Consider the following 24,104-nt stretch of genomic DNA (forward strand, 5'->3'; position numbering starts at 1 on the left):
TGATGTCTGCATTCCACATGTGTCTATTTCAATAGGATGTTGTCCCACTCTATCAAACCGGGTATTGAGATAAACTATTGGATTTAACTCAGAAGATACTGTACGAGAATTAAGATAAAAGGAGTGACAAAAGATGTTCTGTAAATAGGATTTAATTTGTTAGTCAGAAAATGTATATCAATTCATCATATAGTGCCCTATATATTACAGTCTTAATTATCATAGAACAATTTACAGTTTTTGTGATTTTGTGTCTTTATGTCAGTGTAGTGACAAAATATAAAGCATAGAAAAGCTGTGTTAAACAAACAAGGTCCAGATATATCTTAATGTGGAGCGAGTGCACAGTTAAAGGGTCGATTACACTTTTACAGAGGAAGTTGATCAGACAACAGCACAACACAGAAACCTATAAATCAACTGACCTGTCAGCATCAAATACAAGATAATGATATCATTTATTGCACAAGCCAATCTGTATAAACACATTCTAAAATAAAAAGGAATCAATTTCACTTAATCTAAAAACATATAAATTAACAGACTTAATATCAGAGTAAAATTAGAATTGTGAACGATTTGTGTTTCGGGCATATTCTCTTATTCCCTCGTACCTTTTAAGATATATTCACACGTACTGCAACACACACACACACAAACACACCACACTTATGCCCCAGTGTGCTCAAACACACAAAATACAAACATACAATGACAAGAAATGCAGAGAGAAGTGCTCCATCAAGTCCATGTCAGTCCTTCCATTCAGCAGCAGCAGCAGCAGCAGCAGCAGCTTTTAATCCATTAATACCCTTATTTATTCAGACGTTTAATCCTAACCAAGGCTGTGGAGAGACAGATATGTTATCAATTAACTGTGCAATCATCAAAAGGAATTGTATGTCATGTTTTTAACTGCAAGGGGACTTTAGTCTTATGAAAGCAGGCAAATGTGCTCACCATCGCTTTAGTGTCTTCTTTTTCCAAAACCTTTTGCGCTTGGTCTGGAGGAAACTTGAGCATGGAGGTAATCACTTTGGCCATCGTCTGTGGATAAGAAGCAAATATAAAATAACTTAACTGCCTCTTTTTTTTTTTAAAGTGTCCCATGATGTGTTGTTTGTGCAATTTTCAATATCCCTTTTTACAAACACCAGACACACTTACCCCCCGCGTTTGACAACAAGATCCAAACAAATCAAGCTTGTTCTTTGACAATTAAATCCCAACAAAAATCAACTCCAGGCCCATCTGCCAGGGTGCATGCATTACCCCATAAACACAAGGGGTAATCAGAAACAGGGCTGTTGGAGGAAACCTAACCGCTCAACCAACGCTAAACAAGGCCAGCATGTCTCTAAATGGCAAATCGGCGTCATGCATGATGTATGTGCTAGCAGGCAGCCTGGGGGACATCCTCCACACTGCGGAGGCCAGCCATGTTGTCATAAAGACTGAATGTTTGCTGAGGAACAGGGAAAACCCCGCTGACTTTAGGGCCATGTCAACTGCACTGTTAATTAGGATTATATTGTTAATTTTACACAAAAAGACTGGACACAACATGACTTTTATACGGCTTCCTAAATGGTCTCAGGTGTTCGTTTTTTTGGATAGAGGTCATTGGGTTTAACGCTTAAAATCTTGTTTTTAATGTTAGAAGTTATTATTTTAATGATTAGGGTCATCTTTGCAATTTAAACCTCAAAGCAAATCACATTTTAAGGTATGAGGTAAAAACTTGCACTGTGAGAAAAACACTTAAATTATAATTTAAATAGTTTGGGATGCAAATAAGAAAAATAGAACAATTACTTGATGTTTTCTTTTAATATAATACTGTAAGGAAGTAAAAAGCATACCTTTGTTTCCCGTCCCATCATGTATTCAAACAACACCTTCCTCAGGTACTCCATCTCAGTAGGCTCGCCGCTGTTGTATACAGGTTCTGTGAAGAAGAAACAAAAAGCCATTAAATGATCTGAAACCTGACCAGGCACTATAATGCACTTAAATAATTAACTGTCATATTCAAATGATATTTCACTTCCCTATCTTAAAGCCTCTCGGGTCATATTATTTTCAGGTGACAATGTGTTAAGCCAACATTTTGTCAAAGAAATAATATATCTTAAGAGAATTTCTGTTCGAGTAAAGTGGATTTCTTGTTTTTTAAGACTAGCATACAATCATATACTCAATGTCAAAAACTCAAGCTGAGTTTTGACACAAAGAAAACCCCCGACAACTCAAAGCATTATGTTTGTGTAAGCAACAAGATACAAATATTATTATGCAAAGGTGCAGGTTCTTTTAAAAGCACTGGAAAAAATGGCGAGACTCAGCATGATATTACCAGCTGTGTAAAAGCATGAACTCCCACGCCCAAAGCTATAAGGTTAATATCCCTTTAAAAAAAACTCTGAATGGGAAACTGTTACAGTATGGTTAGGGCTGGTAACACTTACAAAGAACACCCACCCGCTCTTTTTGTAATCTGGAAGATCATTCAGACAATATACATCTCTCTGCGTACGCCAAGAGAGACAGTTTGATTAGAGGACAGGAAAAAGGTGATAGAGAAGAGCAAATAACTCTTTGATCTCTTGGGTGAGCTAATGGGTCACCAATAAATCCCTTTGCCTCCTTCCTCCTGACCCCATGTTGACCCAGCAGATCCTACTGTCTTATCCCACATCAAAACAAATATAAACAGCCCTCTGATCAGCCCTCTTACCTGAAACCTCTCTGGATTACAGTCATTATGAATCTGTTAAGCCTTAAATTACAAAGGTAATTCAGGACAGAATAGGTATTAGGTTGGATATAAACGTGTATTAGAAGTAGTGGTTTTTAGAAGTCTGTGTGGGGCAGGGACCTGTGTGGGAAACCCTAACACCAAAATGTGGAAAACCCATTAAATCCAAAGAAGGCTTCTTCACCGGCCCCCCGTCTGACAGCAGATTCTCTTTATGACACAGCAGGGAAGCTCTGAGACGAGGGTCGGATTCACTCTCTCACACCACCTTCAGTTTATGATTGACTTGGGAATATAGCATTGACTTACAGTCAGCACCCAGAGGCTTACCCCAACCTCGACCACAGTGCTTATGTGTCTAGCCCTAACCCTTACTCTAACCTTAACCAAACCCTAATTATAACCGCAGCTCTCGTGTTAACCAGTAAGCCTGAAATCACGCTTAGCTGGCTAAATGTCCTCAGAAGGATAGACTTTTTAAGATCTGCCTCTCTTGTCACATTTGTAATTCATGAAGAGGAGGCTGGAAAACTACTGGTAGTGTGTCAAACCAACAACTAAGTGCAGAACAGTTAGCCATTGGGGACAATAAATATAACATTCCTATGTCAACACAAAATACGTATCATCATATGTTACAGTGAAGGAAATCATTATTTCATCCCTTGCCGATTTTGTAAGTTTACCCACTTACAAAGACATGAACAGTCAATAACTTTAATGGTATGTTTATTTTAACAGTGAGAGTAAGAATATCAAAAAGAAAAAACAGAAATTGACATTATGTAAAAGATACAAATTGATTTGCATTTAAATGTGGCAAATAAGAATAAGTTATTTCTTTGTAAGTGGGCAAACTTTCAAAATCTGCAAGGGATCAAATAATGATTTCCTTCACTGTATATGTTAAAAATCAAAACACGAGTTATTCTTATACTGCAGGTGCATGCAGTGTATGTATTTTTCCCATGATACTGCATTGTGTTTAAGCATTTTGCATGGCTTCTAAAAGAACATTTGCTCCAGCAGCAGAACAAAGTGCTTCATGGCGTTAACATTACCTTTGTATGTGCTCCCCAGATGAGTTACAACAGTGGTTCGGTGGAAACATTTTATCTTGTCCTCGAGCGAGTGGATCTACCGTGGAGAAAACACACGCATGCACAGATGAATAATTAAAGAAAATAGCTGTTTGACCCCAGTGGGTTAATTCTATGCATTAGCCTAATTGTTGCGTGGGACATAAGCTTAACATTTTGTTGATCATCCCCAGGTGATGTTTGTCAGAATGATGATGTGTGTGAGAAAGACTGTGGGAGGCGTTGCTGTGATTGTTTATAGGGTTAAACCAAATGTAAACAGATGTGCTTTGTTATTAAGTTTATGCGGCAAGAGAGCAGTAGCTCCATTGCTGGAGGCCACAGAATCCTGGGAATACTCTGCATGGGATTTGGTGTTCCCTTGTCCCCGCGAAGAGCACCAAGCCGGACACTTACCCTCTCAACGAAGCCCTGCTCCTTCAGCCGAGCCTCGCTCAGCAGAGTCGTCTTCTCGGCTAGCTGAGCCTGGGGTCGAGAAGGAGAAACATTAATGTTGGTGAGAACGGGAAGGTCCATGCAATAACAGTATGTGTCCATGAATCCTAAATGTTTAAATTTAAATTTGTTCTTAAAATAGTAAAACCATTGATACTGGAGACAGCAAACATACCTGTAGTTCTTCAGCGCTCATCTGTGCCCAATCAAAGAAGAAAAAATGGAAGAAACTTGTTACAAAATAATGAAAAGGATATACAGTATGTGTAGTAACTTTAACAACATTAATATCTATCTATCTATATATCTATAAGTTCACCTTGAAAGAACAAGAATTCTGCTATTCTATATTTGTTCTACTGTTAAGAGACCAAATACGTTGATCCAATATAAATATTATTCCTCTGTGGTCCGTTATTGTCTATTTACTTTAAGAACAAACCTATGAGCCACACATGTTCCTTCATTACAATAAACACGGGTACCGTACTTTATTTTTGACTCAACCTCAACACACAATACTTGTGGGTGCACGGCATCTGTAATAATACACCTGAAAATAGTTTAAAGATATATAGTAAATGTTTGAGTAATGTTTTCTAAAAGTTTTTTGTGACTCTTTTTGGGAGTCACATACAGGTAAAATAAGTCAGAAACCCTGAGAGATGGACTAAAACACATTTGGTCTTCTGGGATTCACATTCTTTTTTTAACAATTCATATTTTGCCTTTTGAATGCAGAGTATAATAAAGAACTGCTGGAGCCTAATTAGATCTGCACTGACAGTCTGTACTGGACTTGTACTTCTGCTGTCTCTAGGTAGAGACCCACTGACCCTCTGTCTGAATGAAGAATGGTTTGTGAGGCCCGTAGTGAGGAAAGGCCTCTCTGAGCTTGAACTCATACAATCCTCCCATAAAGTTATTACCTCACTAGGGAACCATGCCGCAGAGAGAGCAGCATAACTCTTCCTTTTTGTGTGTATGTGGACACGGTGTAAAGGTAGAAGAATCAGCGCAGGGGTCTCATGGCACCTCGACACCTGGGTAAAGCGTCTCAATGGAGTACTTTCTGGCCTCTTCCCAGCACACACACACAGCCCGTGAGTATTGCTGTAGTATCAACCTAAGGCCAAGAATCACCCCGTGTGATGATAATTGAGAACAGGGATCGAGGCTGGCTGCTGCCTCACAATCTCTCTCTGTTTTCCGAGGGGAACATTCCTGAGTGATTCAAACGAGCTTCACAGCATCCGGCGCGCTTTGGAGAGCAGCCACACAACCGGAGCGAGAGACTGATCAGAGCAAAGTGATTGAGAAATCATCCCCGAGCTATGAGGCGGAATCCTTCAATTGTAAAGCTAGACGGAGGAAAAGATAGCCGAGAACTGGCGAGAAGGTTAACCTGGATGTGAACTTTCAAATAATAAGATATCAGAAAGGGCCTCGTGGTACAGACATACAAATGTGTCTGGATTAGGTTGTCATTCAAAAAGTAGTAATGCGTCCAGACAGCCTTTTCCCAGAGGAGGCACGGCTGAAATAAAGTGATTTCATACAGCAATTGTTATTTCAGGCAGCCATTATGAAGTGACTTCACAATGGTTGATGATTTCAACAGCATCGCTATATAGAATTAATCTAAACCTCCAGCCTCATATATAATGGCTGCAGGTATGATTTTCTACATCTGTGTAAATGAGAATTCTCCCAATACATCAAGGAGTTGTGACAGCGGTGGCAGATGTTCGACCTTGAGGATGTGTTTGTACCTCAGCAGTGTCAGGGCCCTTTGCTTGCAGCTCCTCCAGTTCTTTCTGAACCTGCCACACTCGCTCGCCCATCTCATCCTCTCGACTCTGACCGAGAAGAAAGAAAGAAAAACCGCAGAGTCATTTCCTGTCTTTCATCTCTGCATCACAACTCAAGTATGTCGGGGAAATCACTCGCTGACTTCTTTCAGACCTCCCACCTTAATTATGTTTGGAGACAGTTTAACACCAGATGCTGACCGGTATCCATATATATCATATAGCAGGGACTCATTGATGATTAAGTCAAGTTTAGTAGCCCCCTCCAAGGGAGGGGACTGCCAGACGATATGAAGACAGATTGCAAAGCAGTAGAGATATTTGATAAAACACATTTATCCACATCTAAAGTTGGCTATAACAACCAAACAGTGTTTTCTATGAACATCTTTGAAAACAGATTAGCAAGTAAGCAGAAACGTTTAAACAGTAGATTAATTAGTAAAAGCTCAAAGATAAGTGGTTTTAAGTAGCTACCAAATAAAAGTCACATCTATAAGGAGCTTAAAGACTAAACGAATATTAATGAATTATGATGTTTACATTATGTAAAAGTACAGTATACTAGATGAAGAAGTTGGTTTAAAGCAAAGAATCAAATATGAAAAAAACCACCTTCTGTGACTCCAAGTTGTATATTACAATACACATTCTTTGCATATTATTAATGATTAAATTATATTTTAAAATCTACTGAAAAAGAGACATTTGTAACCTGATGGCTGGTGTCTCCATAAAGGGGTCTTTGAGTTCATCCAGTGCTTTGGGGCAGATCTTACAAAAAAGGACAGGAACCTCTGCTTTAGACGAGCCTGCCAACTGCCCGACTGATAGCTTCCAAATGGTGGGTGGGGTTCATTTCCTTTCCATGGTGAACTTACTTTATTAAATGTGGTCTTGCTTGAGTATAAAAACGGTTTTGGGCTTCATCTTTTCAAATTACCTGTAAAACCTCTTCATATTTCTTAACAGTTCTGTGCAAATCATCCTCCTTCTGGGCGATCACCTTCCTCAGCTGGCTGGCCTCCTCACTGTGGCTGCTGAGGAGCTCCGCCTCCACAGTCTGAGCCTTCTCTGTGTCAAGGGACGGGAGAGAAGCCAGAGTTAGCAACTCAAAAAGAAATCGAGTTCATATTCCAAACCGCTCGGTCACATCCCACATGGAATGTGACACACTTTAACCGAAGAGGAAACGAGGGAACATGGCACTTCAGCACTGTTTCCAAAAGTAATGATCCATTCATTTAGCTCAACCGGTGTCGAGATTAAAGAGGCCCTATTGTGTTTTTTGGGGCTTCCCCTTTACCGTAGTGTGTTATATAGGTTTGTGTGCATATACATGGTCTGTAATGCCCCCCCCCCCCCCAACCCACTGACTTTAACGCCTCCATTGGACTCCTTTGTTAACTTCTGCAACGTAATGACATCACTAAGTAACACTCGCGCTTCTATTGGCTAGCTAACCAATCACAGCAGACTGGGCTCTGAGAAAGAGCTTTTTTTGAACATTAAAGCTATACTGAAACCTGAAAACTGGCATAATAGGGCCCCTTTAAGAAAGTGCATCCTGTTTCCATTTAGTCAGAACTTCTACTGTTGGACATGAAAGTCAATCATGGCTGTCTTCAACAATAATTAGACTGCATATTGAAATGATTCCACTACAATAGAGAAGAATGGTGATTTTGCATGTTTAACATCACAGCTTCAAATCTTGTCAGTTTGATTTCATGATTTATTTTCTCCCGCCTCACCAATGGCCTCCTTCACTCCTGTAGTAAGCTCTCTCTCTTTCAAAGACATCTGCGTGTTGAACTCCCGCATGAGCTGCTTGATGGCAGAATTTTGCTTCATCTCCACATCTTCCAACTCCAGTCTATCAGAATAGAGAGCAAAGGAAATGTATGAAATTATTATTGAGGTTATTTTATTTGATATGTTTTCCCTAAGTTATCATTATCAATTTAGTGTGTACTCACTTCAACTTTTTCTCATTCTCTTCCAACAGCTCTTTCTTCATGTATTCTAGGTCCTTCTCGTGCTCCTTCCTCAGAATGCGGATGTCTTTCTGCAGGCTGACGAAGTCCTTGTGGATTTGCTCTTTCTCATTCTTCACCTTTTTCAGATTGTTCTTGAGAGAGTCCAGAGCATCAGTGTCCACTTCCTGCGCTGCAGAGTGGTCTTCCATCTCTGCGTGCATCACGCTGCTGGTTTGCTGCACGCTGCTGCATTCCACCTTCATCTCAGGTCCTGATGGATTTTGGATCTGCTTAATCGTTGCCTGATGTTCATCAAGCTGGGAATCTTTCTGACATATTTCTTCTTTCAGGCGATTGACTTCCGCTAAAAGGTTTCCGCTCTGCTCCTCTGCTTCTTTCAGCTTGGCTTCGACTTCCTGTAGCGCCGTTTCAGTTTCTTTGAGCTCCCCTTGCTGCGCTGCATCCCTCTGAAGTGAGGACAGCTTCTCTTCATACAAAATGTTCAATTCCTCTAAAGACTTTTCTTTCTCCAGCCTCTCATTACTCCGAATCAGATTGAGTTCTTTCTCCTGCTCTTCCTTAAGCTTGACGAGAGCTTCCTCCAGAGTTGTTGTCTTCTCTTCCAACGTCTCCGTGTGTTGTTTGCCGGTCGCTTCCCTGCTCTTGATTTCCTCCAGGCTACTCTGAAGAACCTTGATCACCTGCTCCTTCTCCTCGAGCTGCGAGGCTAGCTGTTTCTTAATCTGACTGATTTTCTGCTCGGCTTTCTTCTTCAGCTCAGAGACCTTCCGAGCGCTCTCCGCCGTCAGCTTCTCCTCAGCTGCCTTCAGACTCACCTCTTTGCTCTTGATCATCTCCTCTTTCACCTTTTCAAATTCCTCCCTTTGAGTGTCGAGCGTGAGTTTGCACTTGCGGTTGTCCTCCTGGAGGGAGCGGAGTTTCTCCACCATCTCCTGCTCCAGATTCCCATTCTGAGTGCACTGCATCTGGCTGTGCTGCAGCTGCTCCACCAGCTCTCTCTTTTCTTTCTCCCTGATGCCGTGTTGCTGTTGGAGGTCGGCTGTGAGTTGTTCGCACTCTTTCGTCTTTAAGGCTAACTGCTGCTGAAGCTCGCCCAGCTGACTGATGCAGCTCTCCAGCTCCGAGGAGAGTCCGCTGAGCTTCTGCTCCTTCTCACTCAGCACCTGGTCCATCTCAGACTTGCTGATGGACTGATTGTCGATACTTGCCGTCAGCCTTTGCAGGGCTTGGTTCTTTTCGGCGATTTCCCGCTCCAGCTCATCGAGCCTGGTCTGCAGAGACGTGATAGTGATGTCATTCTGGGTAAACTTCGTCTCATGCTCAGACAAGCTGTTCCTGAGTGCATCTGCCTGCTCTGAGGCAGACTTTCTCTCCTCCTCTAATCTCTCAATGGTCTCCTGCATTTGAGCAGCGGCCTGTTGCCTCTCCTCTTCATACTGCTGGTTCAGCTGATTTATGGCTTCCTCCTTCTCTTTTATGCTACTTGCTAGCTGGTTTTTCAAGTCACTGGTGATGCTTTCCAGGTTACTGATATGCGACTCGTTTGCTTTCATGCTTTCTGATATGAGTCGGTTCGCTTCACTCAGCTCCTGGATTCTCAGAGCTTTCTCGCTGATGGACTGCGAGTGATCCTCTTGCTCGTGCGTTAAGGCGTTGACATGCTCCGTGTGAGCGTTTACCTGAGCGGTCATCTGTTCTAATGAAATGCATAGATTCTTATTCTCCTCCGCATGCTGCCGGAGAGTCTCCTCTAAAGTGCAAATTCTATCTACTTTAGTGAGGATGACGTTTTTGAGGTTAACTATGTTTTTCTGACTACACAGCAGTCTGTCTTTCAGCTGGTTCAACCTGCACTCCACTCTGAGACCCAGTTCATTGGATCCACTCTCCACTTTAGACTGAATGTCCTTACAGTGATGCTCCATTTGGTTTCTGATCACACTTAACTGCTGCTGGAACTCTGCTTCCTTGGCTTGTAGTTGAGTGGTAGTTTCCTCAAATTTAGTCTGCATGTCTTCGCTCTCCTTACTCCTGGAGCCTTCCAGTGCTTTACGCAGCTTCTCTGCTTCCTTCAGCTTCCCCGACAAGGCCTTTAACTTCTCTTTGCTCTCCTCCTTCATGGCGTTGAGCTTGTCCTGAAGGGAGTTTCTCTCGTTCAGAGCCTGGCTGAGGTTCCTCTCCACTGTCTCCGTTTGCTCTCTGAGTAACGCCTCACCCTGAGACAAGCCCTCAAGCTTAAGCGCCGCTTCGTTGAGCTCTTCTTGAAGCTTCTGCACGGTGGTTTGTCGAATTGCCAGCTCCTCCTTGAGATCTTGTATTTGACATGACGCTTGCTCGCTCTCTTCTTTGCCTCGGCTGAGTCGCTGAGATATTTCCTCCAGTTCCTGAGTCTTCTCCTGCAGTATTTGAGAGTGTTTGTCAGTTAACTCTTCCTCCTGCTGTCCCAACTTCTCCTGCAGGCGACGCTCCAGCTCTCCAACGTCGTGCTTATGGGTCTCATGGAGCTTCTCCACTTCCTCCTTATGGTTGGCCTGCAGCTCCGACATGGCACTGCTGAGGCCTTGGGAACTTTTTTGGGACAACGCAACAATTTTCTCCTGCACTTGTTGCTCTGTCTGCTTAAGCTCCTTGTCCTTCTTTGCAAGCTCCGTCTTCATGGTCTCTTCATGCTGCTGAATCTTTTTCTTATAGCTTTCATGCATCTCTTTGGCCTTGTTTTTGAACTTTTCCATTTTTGTTTCCTGGGATTTCAGCTTAGCTTCCATCTCAGTGATAGTGTTTTGCATCTTCTTCTCCAGGGCAGCTTTTTCATCATCCAGCTGCTTCCTGAGGCGAGCTTGCTCCTCCTGCTTAGCGTTCAGTTCAGCAGTAAATGATTTCTCCTGCTCAGAGAGCTCCCTTTTGGTCTGTTGGAACTGCTGCTCTAGTTCTTGAAGAGATTTCTCTTTCTGTTGACTGTCATCCTTTGCTACTTCCAACTGATGCTCCAAATCTGTCAAATCCTTCTTACACTGATCAAGATCCTCTGACATCTTACTGAGCTGTGCATCAGAGTCCTTTAGGCTCACACTCTCCACTTGGGCTTGTGATAAACACTGCTTCAGCTCCTCCAATTCCTTAACTTTGGCATTTAAGTTTTGTACAGTGGATTGAGATTCTTCCTGTAGTGTTTTTTCTCTCAGAATGAGGTCTTTCATTTCCTTTTCCTTCTCTGTCAGAACGATCCTCGACGCGTTGAGTTCCTGCTTCAGAGTTTTCTCAATTCCCCCAAGAGACTTCTCGTGCTCCTTCTTGATTTTTGCAAGCTCTGAATTTTGCTTTTTCACATGATTTTGAAACTTCTTCTCATGTTCCCGTTGAGCGGAACTGTTAGCATCTTCGGCTGCCGCCAACTTCTCCTCCAGAAGCTGTGTACTCTTCAAAGCCTCAGAGAGTTCAGCGGTCACTGCCTCCAGCTCGGCCTGCTTTGAATCCAGCTTCTCCAAAGTCTTCTGGTTCATGTCTTCAACGTGTGCTTGGAACTGCAGCTCTTTATCTTTCAGAAGGGACTCCAATTCAACTCTGTGCTTTTCTTTGAGTTCCTCAAGAGCAGCGTTACTCTGCTGGGTTAGGGTGTCCTTGTGTTTTTCCAGCTGCTTCTGGTGCTTTTCCTTTAATGCAGAGATTTGCCCTTTGTGTTTGTCCTTCAGCTTCTCCATCTGACTGGAAAGTTCTTGAGACAGACTAGAGCCGTCTTCTGAGATCTTCTCCTGAGAGCTCTCCAGCTCCAACACTCTCTGGAATCACATACAAGTAGGCTGTTAGATCATTCTCACGGCAGTTACAGTTGCAAAAAATGTTTTCACTTATTAAGATATTAGAAGAATAACAGTGGGAATGAACTGAATACATTTGAACACTATAATAGCACTTTTTATGTGAAATAACTTGAGAAATAATAAAATGAATATTATGAGTTGTGGGTTATGTGAGTTATAAGTAAAACAAATCATTATTATTCATTACCTGGTACATTTTAGTTTTGCAAGTATGATTAATATTAAATATGTGTGTGTGTGTGTGTGTGTGTGTGTGTGTGTGTGTGTGTGTCTTTCTGTTGTGCCTAGAGCTTGCCAAATATAAAAAAAACATGATGCAGATAATATTAATGCCATTTCCCTTAATTAATTAACATGGCCATGAACAAAGATTTGAGCCTCAACGAATCCCTAACTAAAAGGTCTAATGAACAACTTGTTTTTTTTTAAATTGACTGATAAAAAACTACTCACGGTTCTTGCAGCTTCCAGCTCCGACTGAATCTCTTTAACCTTGTTGTCAGCTTCATTCCTCAGAGCCGTCTTCTGCAGCTCCACATCCTCCAGAGCCAGAGAGGTCTGCTGCTCCCGCTCGCTGCCCAGCTGATCAAACCCCTCTTTGCACTGCTCCTAAAAACACAAGCAGCACAAGCATGTCGCATCAACATTTAAAAACACATGTTTTTAGATTGCATTTACTTTAATGATTATGTTGTGAAATGAAATGACTTTGAACCTTTGGGACATACCACGGCTTTGTTGATTCTGGCACTCATCTCTTCTTCTTTAGCAGCCAAAGCTTCCCTGTGGAGTTGTTCCAAATTGGCCACCGTTTCCTCCGATGATTTCTAAAGATATTAATGATCATAAAGTATTTCTGTGTTTTTAAAAGACATTTCACAACAAAACAAACATTGTAAATATGAACAGAAAACTGTTTCCGCTATCCCATTTTCCATTCTTATGTAAACACTTTAAATGGTGAGTCAATGTTACTACTTAGCTTCTATAAAATAACGTGTCATATTCAGGCATACACAACCAAAATAACCAACTCAGAGTAATGCCAGTAATATTAATATACTAATGACCTTTCCAATTCAAAAATAAAATGCATGAGTATACAGCAGAGGTCACTTCCTGACCTTCATGATGGTGACGACTTCCTGTTTGACTCGTGTTAGTTCCTGCTGCAGACTCTTCCTCTCCTCCTCTCCGGCCCTCTCCACCTCCTTCACCTGCTCCTCCAGCTGAACCTGCAGCTGTTTACGGGCCTCCTCCGTCTTCTGAGCTACACCCAGCGCCCGCTCCAGTTCTTCAAAAGCTTTGAGAAAATACAAATTAAACGCATCATAAACATATCCACAGAAAACCTTTACATGTACACTTACAGGAGTGGATTCCGTACCTGATTTCTCTGCCTTCTCTTTCTGCTCCTGTAGTTCTTCTTTCTGGGCAGTAGCCTGATGGACCCTGGAGCGGAGCTGTGCGACCTCTTCTTCTTTCATTTCCAGGGTCTCGTGCATCTGGCGCTTTGTCTCAGCGATAACCATCCCCTAAAGTCAGCGACCCATGAAAGAAAAACCTTTTAAATGTATGGTTTGAGCAAATGAGTTGACACTGACATTTATTTGATTAGTACCATCTCTGTATTTTACACCCTAACTCATTCTCAAGTATCAGGAATTGTTTTTGACTTCAAGTGGTTTCAGCATTCCTCACACAGATCTCATGAGCTGCTGTCCATCCTGCAGAGCTGAGGTCAAAGGTTAAGAGAAACAAGATGGGACTTCAAGGTGTCCGACTTCTTGCTCCGTGGCAGAGTAAAAAAACATGTCATGTCCGAATCTTCAGGCCCGTCAATCAAGAGGTGACTAAAGCTTAAAAAACCTCTCACTCACCTTGTCCTGCTCCAGCTGCTCAATATGGTTCTTGGCATCCCGCAGCTGAGTGATCAACTTAGTCTTCTCTGTTGTGTGCAGTTCCTAAAAACATAAAACAGTTCACAAAATTACAAATGTAATCTTTTAAATAGGGCCTTTTCAGATTTTTTTTAGTCATATCCTGTTTGTGCTTTGGTCGGATAACTTCAAAATGACATGTTTGCTTCACCACCCATGATGCCTCAAACACAAGCAAAATAACCAGCGTGTACACAAGCCCAGCTAAACCAACAAGTTGACCTAAATTACAGCCCAGGCCTGTAGTAGCTGTGTCTGTGGCACTGCTGTGTAACCATGAGTTACTAAACAGGAAATGCTGGGATTTCTTTATTTGATCCATGTGTGCCACAGGAACAATTGAACAATCTTCAAAATGTATTATTTTACTATAAAAATACAAAAAAATGCTAATACAGCATGCAATACTCTGTCAACAAGACTGTATATATTACATTTAAAAATCCTCTGAGCTGAAAATCTGGAATCGTAGACAGATGGTTTGTTTTATATTTGTGAGGCAGGGGATGAGCCCAGCAGTTCCCGGATGCCTTCATGCTGCTTAAGAGGGCTAAACGCCTGTTAACCTCTGCTTTTCCTGACACAGGAAAAGGCCCACGTATTCCCAAACAGACGGAAAATTCAACACAAAAACTATGGCAAAAATGAGAGCAAGTCAATCCACATATCGCGGACGAGCTGTCTATTATCACTCTGTCTTTGTAGCGACAAACATTTGTTATCAGCCGCTGCAACACATCAGTGCGGCCATGGACAAGCAAAACAAGCCGAGCATACCGACTGAAAGCTAAATGTTTTGAAATCAATGAAAACAACGGTTCAGTCGTGTCACGCTGACATGACATGAACCCTTGCCCTGGAACTGTGCCGGAGAATTCAGATGTTCGGACTCTGAGAATCGCAGATATCAACTGCGTCACTGAGATAATTGAGTCGCAATATCAGTGGACCGTAAAGACTCTATTAATTAATTTCTCAAAGCACACAGTTCAGTCATGTGCAGCCCAGCCTTGTTTTAATCAAATTGCTTCATAATTACAGTTTACTACCAAAACTATTTTTTGTGAGTGGCTGTCCTAAGAAAATTGCTTTTTACTTTGAAAATACCATATCTACAAAGTTATAATGAGAATATTATCTAAAATGTATGGTTCAATGTCTTGATATTAAAGTACGACGACAGTGACACTCTAGTCTTGCTGCTGTTGAGCACAGGTTATGCACCTTGATCTTCTCCAGCTCCTGCAGCCTCTCCTGCAGCGTCTCGTTCTCGGTGCCCAGCGTGACGCTGCGCTCCTTGTGTGTTCGCATCACTTCTTTGCACTTCTGCAGCAGGTTCTCCTGCCGGGTCACTCTCTTCTGCAGAGCCTCCATAAGTTTGGTTGGATCACTGTTGCCCTCTCCTGTTCAGACAATAAAATGCACCGGTTAAAGAATAACAGCTAAATAGAAATGACAGAACCAGTAAGTTCATGTTTTGCTTTGCTCTCAACCAATTTACAAGGGTTAGAATATACATTAAAACATGTGCTTACCCTCAGTGACCTCAGGCCCTTCCCGTTGCTCCTTCAGAGGACTTTGTGTGGAAGAGGTTGAGTCTGCATCTTCAGATTGAGGGACGTCACCCCCAGGTGGCACAGAGCCGGCAGAGACCACCTTTGATCGTTTCTTCAACAGAGAAACCTGTTACAAACAGAGCAAAAACTACAGTTACAGAAATAATACTTGGGTTGAAGCCCAACATTTTGTATTATTTCAGGCATGCTTAATTTATTTGTTTGTGTGCTGCACAAGAAACATTGATCCAGTCTCAAAGGTTTAATTCAATATATAATCACAAGAAGTACTGCTAAAATGAATAATTCCAAAATGTTTAATTGATCACTGCAGTAACGTCAACAGTGGCAATTTAATGTTGTATATTTGAGTTGGTCTAATGGTCAAAATAGGTTTTTATTAAAGTAACATTTGGAAATACATATGTATTGTATAGGTTAAGAATACATATCTGCCCAACTTTGAGTGATACACATGTATTGACTAAACCCTGATATTTTGAAAACGAAATATTAATATAATACAAAAATAATTAACACAGAAATGTCTGTATATCGTAGAATATAGTTAGAGGGAATCATTTTAGCCACAATGACTAATACTGAAAGCTGCAGTCTTCGCCCCGCATGAGAGAAATACATATCTGTGCATGTTCACACACCTGTGTTTGGAGAACAGTGATCATCTGGTCTTTCTCCTCCAGCGCAGCGTCAAACTCCTCCTGTAGGTGTTTCTTGGCCTGCTGGTCCATTTGAAGCTCCTAGAGATCATTCAATATGTTCACTCGTGCGTAAATATTTTATCACAAAGAGACACATACTGACCTCGAGAGACAACAACATTCATGACATATGGCCGTACCTCCCGCAGCTCCCCTATCCTGCGGAGAGATTTATCTTGACACTGACTGAGGATGACCTGAGGGGGAGGAGAACAGAAAGAAAGAACATATGAGGAGTTCAGGATGCTACATATGGTCCATGTCCTATGAGAAAACCTCTTTCGAAAAATATAAAAAATAAGCCAACATGGTAGTTGAAAGAAATTACCTGAGTTTTCTCTTTTTCTCGTTGCACTGTTCGGTATGCAATAACCAGCTGTGTGGTTAAGAAGTGGTAGAAAGTAAAAAAGGAGAGAAAGAGAGGGAAATCGTGATGAGAATAAATCAAATATATATTTACATATGCACTTCAACAGGCTTACAAACTTCTCATTTGAATCTTAAAGGTCACCTATTATGCAAAATGCACTTTTTTATGTCTTTTATACATAAATATGTGTCCCCGGTGTGTAAGGAGACTCACAAAGTGTCCGAAAATACAACCCTCTCTCTTTTCCACCTTACCCACATTTCTAAAAATGGGGGTACAACGGACTTGATCCAGATCTGCTGCGTCATGACGACATTACTAAAATGTGGCCTGGCTTTGCGTTGAACTCCTGGTAACGTTGCGCCCACGGAGCCCAAAGGGGCGTGGCCAGCAGCAGCTCGGTTACATTTAAAGCTACGGACCCAGAATCAGCACTTCTCTAACAGGGCTGAAATAGAGGAGTATGAGGCATGGCTACAATGGGTGATCAAACACTTCAGAGACATGTTGTGTATAGATATGGCCCTATGATATATATCATTGAAATATAGCATAATAGGTGAGCTTTAAAGGAGCTGGTCTCTGTGTGCCTCTCACCTCGGAGTACTTCCCTCTGTACTTCCCGAGGCTCATCTCCACTCGGTGCAGTCGGTGGAACAACTGCTCTTTGGAAAGGGGCTCTGCACTTCCTGGTGGCTCCTCAGCCTCACTCTCAATATCCGAGGGCGGGTCATACGAAGGGGCACCCGGGGAGTCGTTTTCTCCCAAAGGTGTCAGGGACTCACGCGACGAGCTTCGGACCAGACTCTCTTTGGAAGGAGAGCGGAACAGGTTTTCTGCCCGACTGGCACCGCCACGAATCAACGACTCCATCGAGGGGACTCTTAACTGCAGCTTCTGGGCAAATGACGGCGTCTCCTCTCTCTGTTGGAAAGATCAAGAAGTTACATACAAAGCTAATTTTAAACAAGGAGTAATATTACCGAGATCACATAGGAGGTAGAATGATATATTGGGTAATAAACGTACTTGAGGAGAAGCGCTTCCATCCCCGTTGATGCTACCTCTGGGAGATCTCGCTGGTCCTTTAGGGATGCTCTGCAGTGATAAAGATATTATGAGCAAAAGATAAACTGTGCCAGTGGACTTGACCTGGGCCAGTTAGTCATCCAAACCCAGCTTGGCTCTCCCTGATTACTCTGGAGGAAGCAATATTAGTATTGCTGTGAGCAATGCAGGGGCAATGGGTACCCTCATGCAACTTGGAAAAAACAGAGGGGTTAAATACATAAAAGAAGGCATCTCTACGGAACATTAAACAAAAAGGGTTAAAACTAGACTACAGAGCAGCCATGAGGTCAGAACAAACAGTTAAAAGTCAAGAAGGAGAGCTGGTAACGAATGAAAGATGCTTTGCAGCCGTGTGCAGCTGTATTACAGGAGAGTCAACATTTAGCAGCTCGGTTGGTTTAGTTGTCTTGTTAGAAGCAGCGAGTAAGAAAGTGTTCTCCTACTCCTTCCTCTGGATTACTGGGAAACACATTTCCGTCCTGTTTCTTGTGGAAAAGTTTGTAATGAGATGTTAGTCACTTCCTGGATCTGTTTTAGATTAATATGCCGCAATTGTTGAGGGGGATTTTGAGGTTTCAAAAGGATTACATTTATTTGTATTGTTCTGCATAATTTTGTTTCTGCGTTAGGGCTGCACAATATGAGGTTTAGTTAATCGTTTTTCTTTGCACACATCGTAGAAGACTGCCATATTGCACTCAGGGATTTCTCGAGTAAATCTCAGTTGTTGAATGAGGGTGTCAGTAGAAAACTGCACTTTCAAATATTCATATAAATGAGCCTTCACTTGATTGTTTATTATATTCTCACAGGTTCGCGTGAATGAACAGGAGTAAAGGACCACATTTACAAACTCTACATAGCAAACAATACTTACTGACTGTTTCACCATGCGTGTCTGCACTAACCCAGTGCCTCTACTGTGTTTCAGTACTGCACGTCCAAACAGACAACACAATCCTGTCATTCACAATAATAATTGCGACTGCGAGTGCCAAAACAAACATCATTCCAAGAGACTCCTTGATTTCTAGAATAGTGGCTCTTCTCAAAAGACAAACACAGCCGGCAAAACTAGTTTGTACCTCGAGAATGAAATGCAAAAGTTCTTTTGTTAAAACAAAAAGTGACTAAATGAGATAGTTTGATGGGATGACTTTTGCTGTTGCTTTCTTCAGACACCTTTGAATGAGACGTGTAGATGGAACATGACAAGAATGTTGTGATGGATTTGAGATATTTGTGGTATTAGTACAAGAGATGATAATTACAACTGTAGCTACTACACATTATTATAACCAACTGTGATCTGAAGAATAGGTTGTATCACAAAAAGGAAAACTTTACAAGAGTCTAATTGACCCACTTTAACAGTATGCCCTTACCAAGTTGTCCATTGATTTTATAATAAATATCTAAGGCTCAAATTAAATACTAAATTAACTGGATAATAACAATACAAACAACCTTCTCTAAGTATCTGCTCCACTATTACAAGTTCCTCCTGGTCTGAAAATACATGTTATGTTTTAAATAAACACTGGAGAAAGTGTAATGCTTTTCATATACTCGCTTATCTGCTCCACTTTATAAACAACTTCAACTAACCTAATTTTAATGAGCTGTAAACTAGACGTTCATTACAGGAACTGATGAAAGCAAATTAAACTCTCTTTACACAAATTTGTTAAATTAGTAGGACACAAATATCTACTTACATCAAACAAAATATGTTCACATTACATCTATTATATCATAGACTTAAACATAGATTTAAATAGACATACAATGGGTTAGCAAAAGGATTTTGCTGTATGCATTTAATATATTAACACAAATGATGCATGTTGTTTTCTTCTAGTCTTCTTACTGCCTCCACAAATAAACACTCACACCATCTAGTTTTTGAGCTCCACCAGCACATCTACAAAGGTCTTCTGATCTGTTTGTTTATTTGGATAAGCTACCGGCAATTTAACATTTCAGCTGCCTTGAAAGCCTGCCGCAGCTTGTAAAATGAAAACGGCAATCTTCCAAATAAACAGACTTGTAGAGGAGAAGGGAAAAAGACCATCAGGCAACATAACAGGGTGCTGAGGGTCTATAAGGCAAGCAACTAAGGATACCTGAGGACAATGGGGCAATATTCAATTCTATAACAGATAATAGGAACTGAAAGGAAGGGCAATAAACCAACATATGGCGGAAAGCACACAAGCTTCTATACCACAATAGAAACCAAAACTCCCATTAGATGCAGGGTTAGACTAGATATGAGATGCCTTCTTGTTGCTAAATCCAAAGGAAACAGGAGACAGAGAGTAGGGAACAAGCTGTCCCTATTTGGGCCACAGTCCTCTACCGATTCCCCAAAAAAGGCACGGAGACGGGAGGGAGGAGGAGGAGGAGGAGGGGGAGGAGGAGAAAGATGAGGAGGAAGAGGCATGAAGTGAGGACACACTCACCACACTGGCTACCTGGGCCGTATTGGGTCGTTTTGAATGGTCCAGAGCAAAGATAGTATACTCAGATAGAAAAGCGGGCTCTGCTATCATCCCGGCCAGCAGCTGACCCCGTCAGTGCAGTTACGGGACGAAAGGTGGGGGAAAGGAGAGGAACACAGAGAGCAATGAGAAAAAACAACACCATGAGTGTGAAATAGCGTTGAAGGGAGTGTGTAGCCAGACTTCCTAGGCAGGGCTGGCCGAGAGAGACTGGGATGGATAGAGAGAAAGACAGAGAGAGTGAGAGACTACATGGGAAGAGAGAAAAATAAGAAAAGTGGGAAAGTGAAACACTCAATCAACATTAATGTAATGAATAACAGTTTGACAGCTCTGTATGAGTTTTTATGTTGGGAAATGATAGGCTAAATCTGCCTCTTATAGTTGAGTAACATACATTTCCAGAGATGTCAAAGTGTTAAAGATGTGTGAGGTGAAAAAAGATGCTGCAATGATTTGAAGCTGCTAAATGTAGGGTTTTTTGGGCCTGAGCACTGTGCCTCCAAAGGATACGGAATAAAGAGTATGGAAACCTGACCGAAAGGGGCACTGTCACTATTCCAGTTCGGAGTCTGCGGTGTTGAAATGTAGAAAATGTGTAATGACTGAGAATTTAAGCCCTTTTTTTTATCTGAAGATCAAACAGCCAAGACTGTAAACAGCCATGTCTACACTTTTAAATGGATTAACCCCATGTTGAGTCATAAGTCTTACAGTCAAGGTCGGTACCTAATTGCCGATCTGTCTCAGGAATCAAAGTTGTGTTGCATAAACTTGCCCATATCTCCAGGAGAAAAATACTGCAACAAATCGCCGGGGAAAGAAAAACACTGAGGGAGAAAACATCAATTATTCATACTCATGCTGAAATATGGTCTACCCTTCACCATTAAAATGCTCTTCCCAATGTCTCTAAATGAGCAACTCTTTTGGCAGTATACTAAAGAAAGAAATAATTATGTTATGCAATAAAATGATCTATTTTATATTGTTTGATATTTAATTTAAAATACAACATTATAAGAAATTGCCACATGCCTTTAAAAGAAGAAAACTCAAAATGCCCAGAATTGTATTTACATTTCAACTCCATTGTCCCATGTGACTATACACACAGATAAATGGAGGGAAAACGTAACAGACCATACCTGTGTGTGATGACATCATAGTGCTGAATGCTCTACAACATCAGTTATCACAATGTTAATACAGCTTGTGCGTTTTCATGAAATCATAAGGACCTTGTGGTGACAGATTGCAATCTGTTGCCTGAAGAAAATTGAATAGCTATGATTTAGGAAATGTGCTGAGGGAATAAATCTACGCAATAATATGCACATTGCGCACATTATGATCAGCCTGCGAGAGAGCTTTGAGATTATTGAATTTCGGTGTAGATGATGGATTGTGAAAATTATAAGCCTACACTCTTTGAAAACTGAAAGTCACCGATTTGCTTTCACTTGGCACAGCGATCACAAAGGGGACTGGTTAGTTATTGGGGGGAGGAAAAGCATAACAAACACATGACTGACAGGAACATTACTCTGTATTGAAAATAAGACTAAAAGCTGGGGATAAAACACAACATTTTAGCAGGCTGCAGTTTGAGCTTCAAAATATTAAACATATATAAAGATCAAAGCTCGACCCCATGCTCACCTCTCTGTCACTGGGAGAGGGGGAGCCATCATGATGGAGCGGCGGGGTTTGACTGCTGCGCCGCTCTCCGCTGCCCGTCTGTCAAAAATATAACAAACAGTATTTGTATTACAAAAGCAATATCTCTCTGCCCAAATTACACACAATCAGAACCTGTCTATCCTTTTTTATTCTGATATTGCTTTGAGAAATCAAGTCTTTTGACAACTGACATACAATTTAATGGTAGATTAAAATACTGTTGTTTGCCTATTCTTTCTTTTCCTATGATAATACCGCACTGTTTGTCAATCTTCACCTTTGAACCCATTTTGCTTCTGGCATTAATTGTCATGAACTGTCATGAACAAACACAGCAACAAGTACCAAATTGATGTAGGCTCTGAATAAGGGCCACATCGCATTGAAGGCAGCCTAAACCATTAAAACAAAGTTAACAATAAAAGGCACTGTGTAATAAGGCTAATGAGGCAATTTTAACACAATTAAAAAATAGTGGTCATAAATTCCAGTTACAATCATCATACAGCTACAAATCAGGTTTAGGTAACACTGATACCTGGGTTTAAGCCTACAATGGACCTTCAAAGATGCTACAACATATATGTATAATAAACAGGAGAATAGCTAAACGATTAAATCAATATATCCCAATCATTGACAAAGTACAGTGCCAAATGAGGACACGTACATCCTGATTAGCAGGGTTATGATTAACCAATGAGGCATACAGGACATAACTATTAATACCGAGAAGAAAACAGCTTAGTAGCAGTGTTTCTAACGATGGCGTCCTTTACTGCGTTTAATTCTAGTTTCTCTAGTCTAGTGGTTGGTGCTGCCCGGGTTTGCATGTGTCAAATACAGCTGACATCCGTTTGCAGCCAATACAAGCAACCTAACACCGACACGCCCATACGTCTCAGTGTCTCTTCATGAATAATGTTTAGAGTACAACAAAGCTCTCAAGTTAGCAGGCGGCTGTCGTTTGTGTGTACATGATAACGAGATTAACCAGTTACGAGTGTTCTTGAACGCACCTTACTAGCAGCTACTGATGACAGCTAAGTCAGGCAGCTAAAGGATTTAGCTTGGGGCTAACGTTTTGAATAAAGCAAAAGGTTCAACTGAGAATATGAATGAACACAAGTTAACAGCTTATTGAGTTATGTCAATTAGATATTACTCAACATTTGGTTTCGAGGCATAGACCAAATACGTAATATATAATATATTCCTGAGCTAGCACCTCAGCAATGTAAACATGTTAGCCTAGCATGTTAGCTCCCACCAACACAACAACCAACCTGGGCCTGCTGTGGTGACAGCGCATTCCTCTGCGGTGACTGCTCCTCGTTTATCCTCTGCTTGAGCTTTTTAAACATCTTGTCACGCCAAAGTAGCTAACAACGGACTAGCAGTTGACCACTATCCTGCGGCGAAGTATTTTGTTTCAGTTTAGCCTGACATCCAGACAGTGCCAGACTTCCTAGTTCGCCTCTGATAGCAGGTAACCGCACACTCTGCGCATGTGCGGCCAACGTGGAGGAAAACTGAAACGTCAGAGTTAAAGGACCAGTCAGGCATAAATTAGATACAGCGCCACCTTTGGAGAAGATTAGCACTGACACCAATAGCTACCATAACAGCTGCTTGCATACCGGCATAGTTGAATGTATTATATAATTGCAGGCAGCACATTGGTAATTAAGACATGCCCCTTTTACAAAATGCAAAGCATCTTATAATGGGGCTGGCATTATTACACATCAATATCGTAGAAGGATGCCTTTATAATGTTTAATGGTCAACATTTTATTAGAATAAAGTTTGCTTTTATGACTAAGATTGAAGATTTTTTAACGCTGCTGTGTGGACGGTCCGTAAGGGATCTACACATGTATCCTATATTTGGCTAGTTTTTTTAATGCAGTGACCACAGAAATATTCTCATTAGAAAGTTAAAGAATGGTGAAACAGTTGTTTATGAAAAATGTAACAGGATGTAGTATTGTCAACACATTCATATTTGACTAATGCTATTTGTTATATCACTGAAAAGACTTCACTTTTGATGAAATGTTAACTCTTCCTTAAGTCAAATGTATATACTAGTCTGTACCACCATCATGCACTCATTATGAACATAACATCTAAACAACTCTAATACAAAATGAAAGGATCACGTGCTGCAGAGGCATTGCTTTGACAGAAGATGGCACCATTTAAATATGTTTACTGAGATTTGACTTCTGGCAAGATCAAAGCACAACCACCAAGTAGCATAATGTTTCATACTGTATGTGCTTTCAAGTTTTCATGGCCGCTAGGAGTTTTCCTGCTCAATGAAGATTAAT

General features: G+C 41.3%; 1 protein-coding gene across 2 annotated transcripts; it reads right to left on the reverse strand.

The window, feature by feature from the left end:
- Nucleotides 1–136: 136 nt before the first annotated feature.
- golga4 (golgin A4) lies at nt 137–23,268 on the reverse strand. Of its 2 annotated transcripts, XM_034151806.1 has the most exons (24): nt 23,055–23,268; nt 21,748–21,825; nt 17,540–17,608; nt 17,108–17,434; nt 16,469–16,516; nt 16,281–16,337; nt 16,081–16,179; nt 15,398–15,545; nt 15,087–15,265; nt 13,803–13,886; nt 13,310–13,457; nt 13,047–13,225; nt 12,651–12,749; nt 12,376–12,531; nt 8,084–11,880; nt 7,859–7,980; nt 7,048–7,178; nt 6,066–6,152; nt 4,469–4,489; nt 4,255–4,323; nt 3,820–3,895; nt 1,863–1,948; nt 961–1,047; nt 137–845 (listed from the first exon to the last, which is right to left on the reverse strand). In XM_034151806.1, the coding sequence occupies exons 1-24, from the start codon at nt 23,130–23,132 to the stop codon at nt 822–824; spliced, it is 6,249 nt and encodes a 2,082-aa protein (XP_034007697.1). In that variant the 5' UTR covers nt 23,133–23,268; the 3' UTR covers nt 137–821. The 2 variants fall into 2 exon arrangements, with proteins under 2 accessions (XP_034007697.1, XP_034007698.1); XM_034151807.1 differs by lacking the exons at nt 21,748–21,825; nt 23,055–23,268 and adding an exon at nt 20,047–21,723.
- Nucleotides 23,269–24,104: the final 836 nt, after the last annotated feature.

This window comes from Trematomus bernacchii, unplaced genomic scaffold (assembly GCF_902827165.1).
Source record: "Trematomus bernacchii unplaced genomic scaffold, fTreBer1.1, whole genome shotgun sequence".
In the NCBI taxonomy this organism is placed as follows: domain Eukaryota; kingdom Metazoa; phylum Chordata; class Actinopteri; order Perciformes; family Nototheniidae; genus Trematomus; species Trematomus bernacchii.